The sequence below is a fragment of the Pholcus phalangioides genome, unplaced genomic scaffold, assembly GCF_987345545.1.
Source record: "Pholcus phalangioides strain wild (caught in Gottingen) unplaced genomic scaffold, Ppha-v1.0 ptg000017l_1, whole genome shotgun sequence".
NCBI lineage: Eukaryota > Metazoa > Arthropoda > Arachnida > Araneae > Pholcidae > Pholcus > Pholcus phalangioides.
In genome coordinates, this window is record NW_028301610.1 from 51,864,576 (window position 1) to 51,874,317 (window position 9,742).

Genomic DNA, 9,742 nt, shown 5'->3' on the forward strand with positions numbered 1-9,742 from the left:
CATGGAAGAGATGAATCAAGGGCCATTTTATCACATGTGCCACCAAGACACTGCCGGGGAATTACCAGGACCTGCTTCTCCCATGGACAAACGGGGCATGAGTCCAGAGGCCTCAAATTGATTGCCTTTTGTATTATAGGTATAGGCCCCCCTCTCTCCCAACACCTCTGCCTCAAAGAACATTATAGCCTATAACAGTGTTTCTCAACTTTTTTCAACCCATGCTCCCCCCAGGACATATGTTCTACTCATGCCCCCCCCCCCATCTTTTTTGGGGTCCCTCTAATCCTGTACCAAAGCAAGGCCCTTTCTATTTACTGAATTTAATCAAAACTGATGAACAAAAAATTTTATAAATATGATTGATCCCTGGCCAGGCACGGATCCAGAAAGTAGGTAATCATCCCTCTCAAGAGCTGAATTATATGCAGGGCTCGGCACAGGTCACTTTTTCCCCTAAAAGTCACTTTTTTAGAAGCTGGTCACTTTTATTACCTATTTTCGGGCCCAGGTCACTTTTTCCACTTTTTTTAGCAAAAAAACCTCGGTCTCGCTCGCTATCGTTACTTTTATTAATTTTTTTTAATATTTGAAATGACGATTTAAAGGCTCATTTACATTGAGTGAGTTTATAAAGAGAGCCCGTGCAGAAACTAACTTACGCTAAGCGGGAGAATACCAAAGCGCGCGTATTAAAGATGCGTACTATTAATACGTATTAAGCGTATTATTAGTACGCTTTGGAGAATACTCATGTAGCTGGCCAACGTTAAAGAAGCTCGCAAGTATTTTGAATTCACTTACAATGAAAAAAAAATCATCCGACTGAAAATCGCGATCTATTTAGAAATAAAATTCGTACTATTTTTCTAACTGGATTTAAATCTCAGCCCTAGATATGTTCGAAAGGAGAACTATGTATGAAAAGATCACAGAATCCTGCAATTCAACGTTTATGGAAGGATGACGTCACTCTCTGCTACCATATGAAGGTTTTTAACAACTGGCTGTTGCGAAGATATATTTTGGAAAGAGAGAAAATTCAACTGCTCCTGCTGGAAATCGAACCCCCGTCCTTTCACTTTCCGGTTGAATTTTCTCTTTCCAAAATATATCTTCGCTACAGCCAGTTGTTAAAAACCTTCGGATTGAACGTTTAGTTTAACCAAATCAGATGAAAATTGGTCATCAGGCTGATGAAAACTCAGTTAATGTGCATGCGAGCCGTACATAGAGGCGGATTTAACGGTGGGCACACCGACCGCATCTTTGGCCCCTACTTTATACTTTTTTTCCTAATTTAAGGGGCCTAATATTAATTTTTTTTTATGCCCGGGGCCGTCAACAACCAAAGCTGCATTAAGAGAGAGATTAATCTTTCAAGCGGCTTTGTCAACAACTGACCTTTATCCGCTTCTGGCCGTAACTTAATTTAGAGCATCTTCACGATGCTGATTGTTGACTTAATATCGACATATTGCGCTCCATTCTCGGTGTTGTGTAAAAAAATCCCCTTTTTAGACCTCGGAAGTTATTAAAACGTTTTTGTCTCGAGTCGCTGTTATGACCGCAATAGGAGAGGGCGGGGTCTGGTTCCACGGGTGTTGAACGAGGAAGGATGCCGAGTTTACTCTTTTTTCTGTTAAAAAAAATGGATACCGGCCCCGGGCGATAGTAAATTTTCGTTCGTACTTGCGGCCCGGGTTGCTACATACCGTGATCAAATCCAAAACTAGGGGGGGGGGGGGCAATGCCTCGAATGGAATTTTTGATGGAATGGTATGTATATTTAAGAAAAGGAAATAAATTCCTTCGCAAAATTATCGAATTTCACAGGCAAGGGGCAGTAAAATTACGTTTCCCCTCCAAAAAAAAATATCGTATTACGGCCATGGTAAATCGGGTGCCCCGGGTGGGGGGCGAATTCACTGTTTTTGTTCGTTGAAAATTACGGGAGGAGTCAGAGCTAACGTGGCGACTTTTTTTTCACGCTAAAATAGGTAGCCCTGACAGCAGCATCCATAAACTCTATCAACCGCATTTATAAACCCCGTATGTCGTTGATTCGATTTTTGTGTCATTTTATCCTAATTTTCCGTATTTCCCGATATATTTCTATCGGTTTTCGCATATTGCCGCATATTTGGTTGATTCATGTTATAAATTATATATTTTTTTCTAATTTTATGTGCCCTTTGTCAGCCATCTTGAATTGACCGCCGCAAAACGGCGATTGATTGGCACGGACAAAAGTCGCCACGTTGGTACTTACAAGGTTCATGGGAAATTTACCGGGGAAGACCACGGAGTCTTTTTCTGTTAAAAATTATGGGGGTGGGGGCAAAATTATATTGTTTCTGGGTAAAGTAGTGAATGTTTTTTTTGCAGGGGTGTATGTTGTGTGTAAAAAAAAAAGAAAAATATATATTTACAAATTTTTCTCTCAAAAACCGGTTTATTTTCTCCCTCACCCAAGGGCAGTATTATTTTGGAGCCCCCTCCGCCTGTAAAAGAGTAGACCCACCCACCCTTCCCAGTCCAGCCATAGGTGGAGATAGACTTGAAGGCCTTAGGGGGTGCGGCAGATGACAATTGATATACATCAGTAGGCTCTGCCATTGACACTGGGGGAAGGATGGATTGCCCTCCCTCAACGTATAAGGGGCCGTTCAAGTATTATGTAAGCAAATTTTTAGCCATTTTTGACACCCCCCACCCTCCCCCACTGTCAGCAAAATTTCGTCATCAGCTCTGCCCCTCTGAATCCTAACTCATATTTTCATAAAGGGTGGTTGATGACGTAAGCGTTATCCAACCTCCCCCTTTGTCATCAAAAGTCAGCAAATCGGGAACCCCCTTCCCCCCCCCCATCGATGATGACGTAATACTTGAACGGCCCCTACGGGGGGGGGGAAGGCATTGCTACTGTTACTTAGAAAGGATGTAATGTTACTCTCTCACACATAGTTGTTGATAAATTTGAAAAGTTATTCAAAACTTTTCTGGTTAGCAGAATGCATTTGAGTTTGATTTATTTCACACTATTATGTAAAAAAAGCAATTTCGATGAGCTCTATTGAAATACAAAGTTTAGTAATAATTAAATTCAATTTCAATTGATTCAATTTGGTAATAATCAAAATTCATTGTCCATTTGGTCTCTTTCTAAAATTATTTTGGTCACTATTTGGTCACTTTTTTAAACATTTTGGTCACTATTTTCACTAGTTTTGAGGCCATGATCCGTGCTGAGCCCTGTTATATGAGAAAAATAGGCCTGCATAAAATATGAGACAACCCAATGAGCCTTCAAAATAAATCAAACTCCCGATACATCACTCTGGATCCATGCCTACCCTGTGCTAGAACTCAGTGAGCTTCCTTCTTGTGAGGCTTTTAGGCATCTCATTGAAATCTGGTCACCCCAAAACAGACCATGATCTTCTGTTATATTGGGTCTATGTCCTTGTTGTACAGACAGGATTATTCTATAAATTTCTATATTTTGTTTTAGTTCTTCTTGGAAGATGACACTATGGAGGTAGTAGAAGTTCATTCTGTGAATGATGGGAGAGATCCATTCCCGATGGTTATGCGACGACAAAAAATTCCCATTGATATATACACCGTTTCAGGTATGATGATTAATTGAGCTTTTCTTAGATTTCTTTTTCAGTAGAAATCATTTACGTGGCTGTGAAAAATTCATTGATGGTATTTGCCACTTGTTAAATGCAATAAAAGCCAGATTGAAAGCGAATCCACAAATGGTAAATTTTAATTTTCACATTGAAGTTCAAATATGATAACTCTTTTCTTTTTTATTTACATGCATAATTACATCTAGATACGTTTTCATCCTGTTACATGGAGTACAGTAAGAAATCAAAAACTGGTGTCTTTCAAAAGATCTCATGGTTGGAAAAACGATAACTGTGATGAAGGAAAAGTTTTTCATCTACAACTACAAGTTTACAAGAAAGTATTACCAAGACTTTGACATGCCACCTGCTATTGATGTCGAGGAGAAGCCAAAAAAACCTATTCCAAAGGTGAGTCAGTGTCTTACTGGAAATGGTCGTTTTAGGGGATTCAACTACTTTACAGTTCAGTAATTTTTGTAAAAAGAACCATCAGTTACTGTTATCGGTAAATTTCTATTTTTCTTGAATTTCAGAAATTTTGACTTACTTTATGCAGGAAAAAAACACTTATTAGCCAAATTTGAAAATAATTACTTTTGTAATGTTAGCTTCATACATGTTTCAATGGGTGTACAACAGCCAACTTTACGAGATCAGGATTTTTTACCCTGAGAACATAGAATAATTTGCTTACAGGTTATGAAAACTTTGTCTTTCAACTTAATACATTGGCTTATCTTTTTTACTGGAGCCCCAAGGTGACTTTAAACTATGGCTCAAGCATCCTCTTAGTGTAGGATGAGCCATTGAGTTATTTATACACTTTCAATCAACTGCTTCAACAAGGGTACACCAGTATAGTTTAGTAAGGGACAATTTCAGGTTGTGATGTCTCGTTGTTTTTCTCTTAACACTAGAACTGCAGCACTTTCGGTATACCTAGAGCCGCGGACTTGGTCAAATTGACCCAAACTGTGAAAAAACAGGAATTTATTTTTGGTTCCTGGGTTTTTCCTTACTCTTATTCAATGTTGTTCAATTGTGTATTCATAATGGAAAATTATATTTGTTTATGAATATATAATGGGCTTCAAAATTAGCTAAAAAATTATGTAATTCAGTAAAAATTAGACTTAGTATACATTATTTACTATATTCAGTCCAAAAACATTTTTCAGTAATCTTATAATAGGACAAAGATGTAAAATAAGCGTGTCAAATTGAATGAGAAAGTCAATAATATGATTCTGTCAAATAAGTATTGATTTCTTACTGATAAGTGGAATTTATGATGAGCAGTTGAGCAAATTTTTTTTTATATTATTCTTGCACATTCATCGCATGTTGAAGTTGCACATCCCATGCAAAAACTAACAGTTTTGTTTCCACATTTTTATGTTACTGGACACATCAGATCGTTTATTTTTATTTATTACTATTAATAATTAGTTAATTTATTTATACTTTTGCGCAAGGGCAACAAGTATGATGAACGCAGTTCTTCAATAAGATTTTAGAGGAACTGCTTTCCAAAAACTAATTCTGGCCTTCTGTACTGCTCTATACAAAATACAGGAATATGTTTATAGTGAGGTCCAGGATGTTGTACAAAACGTCTGTGATGCCACCTTCACCGAATATTTTCTGGGCATTTCATCGCTACAACTACAATCGTTATACTTTGCGGAATTGTAGTGTGAAATAGTTTCTGTGTGTGTGGAAGCTTTTTGGGGCTACTACTGCCAATATCGACTACCAGATGAAGCGTGCTGAGTAATGAAAAACTTATATTGTTCTTTCCTTGATAAATTGTAATTGTGGCATCATTGTTCTATACAACTGTAGTTTCACTATCTTTATTGCATCAGATAATATTGCTCTTCTATTTCGTCTCACCGTCTCTACTAATTTCGTATTTTTTGGCTTTTAGCATTTGAGCCAGCTTCAGTGTAGTGAAAAAAAAAGTGTCGGTTGAGGTGTTTCTGCCCTTATTCTCAAATGACTTGATCAGTTGCATCACTATGTGCTCTGAAAAAGAGATTCGTTGGACGCTGATACTTCCCAAGATTTGGAAATCCATTCAAAACGTATTTGATGCAAGCCAGAATTTTATTCTTTTTCTGTGCATCGTTTGCCTACAGAAATTTCAACTACACGTTTTTTTCTAGTTAAACACTTTTACACTTCCAAAATCTTTTTTGAGTCTTGTCAGAATTCCAGGTATTCAAGTTTACAAAGGAAAAAAAATATATCTAGCTCTACTTGTCATTCCTCCATTGAAAAAAAATAATCTGCTCTGACAATGAATTGGCCTTGACCTTGAAAGACCTTTATTCTTCACTATCTTCATTTACAAATACTTTTTAGAAAGGGTAACCACTTCCAAGAAAATTATACACCCCTTTTTTCCAGTAGAATAGTACGTTGGGTCAAAATGACCCAAACCGCGGTTCTAGGTATAAGTGCTTATAGCTCTAGAACACGAAATGGGAATATAATGAAATTTTCGTGAATTAATATTCATATGATATCATGGAAAGTCACCAAATTTGTTTAACATCTGCCGGTAAGTTTTTGAGATAACAAATACAAATACAACGCCACAACAGGCAAATTGCCCAACGAGGTGGCTGACTTAAGAACATCATGGATCCCCGAGCCCCTACCTACTACTGCTACACCACACATGCCCCCCCCCCCCGCGGAACCCCCCAACGAATCGGTACATGCGGGAATGTGCGTGTACGTGTAGTGCAACCTGACGTAATGTTTGTTTCTGTGTAATGCTTGTTATGTGTAGTGCTGTCATCTGCCCCCAGTTTTACTAACTATGAGTGAAGTGTTATGGTTGAATGATTTACCGTTGTAGGACTGTTGCTCTCTGTGGCGAGACTTTTTAACGGGGAGATCGGCTCGCATTTGCGCCTTGAAGTTGGGAACCACAGAAAACCAACTTCAGCCGACCACCACTGTGGGGTTCGAACCCGGATCCTCGCATCACGAGTCCGGCACTATAACCACTCGACCACCACAGCAAATGAAAACAAAGTTTGATTTGGGTCAAATTGACCCACTCCGCTGTTCTAGTGTTAAAGGGTTGTCAGTAAATTGAACAGCTTACCTCTGTGGATCGTGAATTCTAACACAATCGACACATTTAAAAAGAAGTATGGTAAACATAGTGGGATAAATCGAGAAGCTATCCATACTTGGGTAAGATAACCGTATTTTTTTTATTTTTTTTTGTTGGCCATACATTACGCAGCATTAATTATTAGTTTTTTCTTTCATGATCTATGCTTTTATTTGACATGCATATTTTTATGCGCATCTTTTTCCATCCACCTCGTTGGGCAATTTGCCTGTTGTGGCCTTTGTGTTAGTATAACTTATGGCTTCCTCAAGCTTGTGTCTGAGAAAAAGATTTCCATAGGAAAGGGGTTAAATTGAAAATTGACACTCTTTCTATGTTTGGCTGACATGTACTATACACTTAAATGCAGGTAATGCAAAAAACATGGTTTGGCAAATATAGTTTTTGGAATGGGGTTGGAAAATGATCCATTGCTGAAAAAGATGAAGTGTTTGATATTCATCAACATCATATTTAAAAGTAGATCATAGAAAAATTCAGGAAACATTGTATCAAGAGAACAAATTGCCACTTCTTGTAATAGATTGCTCTCTTTCTCTTATTTGTAAACAGTTTTCTTTTCTTTCTTTTTTTTGCACTTGTATCTTTTTTGTACTAGTTTTCGTAACCATCCCATCCTTTTGTATCCATCTACAGGATGTGCCTCCTCATAATGGGATCGGAACATGGGAAGATTTGTTGCAGTCTTGTATATATTCTGTGCCTAGACCACCTAAGAAAGATGTACTGAAAGTTTATGAGAGTGATGACAAATACCTGAGGTTTCGTGCTCACATGGTAAACATGTATCTGTATTTTTGTCATAAGTTCCAAAAAATTATTTTTACAGTTTTCTGTGCTTTCAAAATTCATTGTACGCCTGGGAAATATTCCCTCTGGTTTTTTATTTTATGTGTGTTGAGCTTGTTTGTGAGCGGATTGGCAATATGTCATGATCACCTATGGTGTATTTTGTGATTTTGGGTGCACTGAAGCATTTTAACCTTGCACATACGCAGAGAAGTATTCAGTTGACATACTCCAGGAGTTGAAAAAAAATTGAAGATTCACAGAAATTGGGTGCAGGTGTGGAAGCACTGTGCTAAATTTATAAAAAATAATTCAAATTATTATTTTGCTTGATGAACCTGTAAAAGTTCCTACAAACACCAAGAAATTTCCCTCATGGACCATTTTGGATGTGTTGATAGGGATGATTCTTATATAAAGTCACAAGAAACATTCCAGAATCTCAGTGTGTTAATGACACAGCTGAAAGAGGGGTGAAATTGATGCAAGATTTTAATGGACTTAACTGGGGATGAAGAGCAGAATCAATTTCTTCTCCAATGTATCGAAGACCACAAGAAGCAGTACCCAGACTGCAAGAAGGCTACTCTTAAACAAAAATTTATTTAAATATATTATTGAAAAGTGAATTAGTTGTGTGTTTCATATGCCCTTTTGAAGATGCCATTTGATAATTTCATGGCAAAATCATACAATTTCTTAATATGCATAATAAATATGCATTTTCAAATGCTTAATTTTTAGTAAATTTTTTCTCTTACATCTCTATTCAATCAAGCTCGATGAGTCACAAGTTAACTTTTATATATTGGGGATATATTTGGTATACTTCCACATTATGGTAAAAGGAAAAAATTAAGGAGTGTGCGCTTAAAAAAGGTTTTAATTAAATTTTTTACCATTATAATAAGGGGGCTACCCTAATATATATATATATATATAAGCAGAGAGTTAAGAATCAGATTTTCCTTCAGTTTTTATGTTATGCTCTATTTGAATTGTATATTTTGCAAAAAAAAAATACATATATATTGTCTAAAATAATTCTGTAGAGCAGAAAATTGTTTTACAATCATATCAAGTATTTATTCTTTGTATAAAATAGTCACTTTAAACTGTACATGCAATCCATGAGTGTATTTTCAATGGGAATTTTATATTGAAAAGCAATATTTGAGGTTTTCGATGTGAAAGTTCAAACCAAGGTTTAAACTGTCAAAAACCTTCCAGCCCTATGTATGGGTCAATTAATTTTTTGACTAAAAATAGGGGGAAAACGATCTCTGTATAATCACTTTTTTCCTCCATTTTTCATACAGGACACAGAATGGCCAATAGACAGAAGCAGACAACTCATCATAACATTTTTTGTTGGTGATGGCACAGTGAGCATATTCGAGCCGGTCATAAACAACTCTGGAATAGACGGTGGGCGTTTCCTCAGACGCACTCGCTTGAGAAAACCTTCGCAAGCGGATAAAACCTGGCCTGAGTATTATGAAGCAGCTGATTTCTACCTAGGCGCAATAATATATGCGTCGGGTCGGAAATTCATCATCGACAATGCTGACAGATATGTACTGTCATTCATGGAAGCAAATTCACAGTATTATCCTCGTGCGATTTTTTTTTTTTTTTTTGCATCTCTGCTTAAAGTTTGTTTATCTTGTATGAATTTTATGAAAATGTGAAATCGTCCTTTGTATATTTTTTGTATTTACATTTTTATATTGTAATCATTATTGCAGGGCTGTAACTAGGATTTTTGATTACCCCTTTAAAATTAGATAATTTTATAAAGGTGTTCTTTGTTCCCAGCTAATAAAAAATTGCCACCCTCTAAATTTTGCTGCCCGGGACAGTTGCCCCCTCCCGGCCCTCCTCTAATTCCGGCCTTGATTATTGCTTCAGTGATTATGTGCATTTTCAGTGATGCTCTAGAGTAGGGGCTTCAACGTTTTACGCTCGAGGGCCACATAAAAAAAATGTCGCGTTCCGCGGGCCACTCATTTATGACATGGGGGCACCCCCCCCCCCCAAAGACAATCACAAATTGAATATATTTCAAAATATTTTATAGAACTTAAACATTCAATTCAATTAATTTTAACAAATATTAATTTTGAATGATTTAAAAAGAACATTTCGAATTATA

At 36.9% G+C, this 9,742-nt stretch overlaps 1 protein-coding gene across 1 annotated transcript in view; it reads left to right on the plus strand.

Moving 5' to 3' along the window:
- LOC149074088 (EF-hand domain-containing protein 1-like) overlaps window positions 1-9,742 on the plus strand; it is a 49,673-nt gene extending 39,931 nt beyond the window's left edge. The window contains exons 4-7 of the mRNA XM_089246456.1: window positions 3,515-3,635; window positions 3,848-4,052; window positions 7,435-7,575; window positions 8,907-9,742. Of these exons, the coding sequence (XP_089102582.1) occupies window positions 3,915-4,052; window positions 7,435-7,575; window positions 8,907-9,278 (651 nt within the window). The 5' untranslated portion in view covers window positions 3,515-3,635; window positions 3,848-3,914 and the 3' untranslated portion in view covers window positions 9,279-9,742. The remainder of the gene's footprint in view (window positions 1-3,514; window positions 3,636-3,847; window positions 4,053-7,434; window positions 7,576-8,906) is intronic.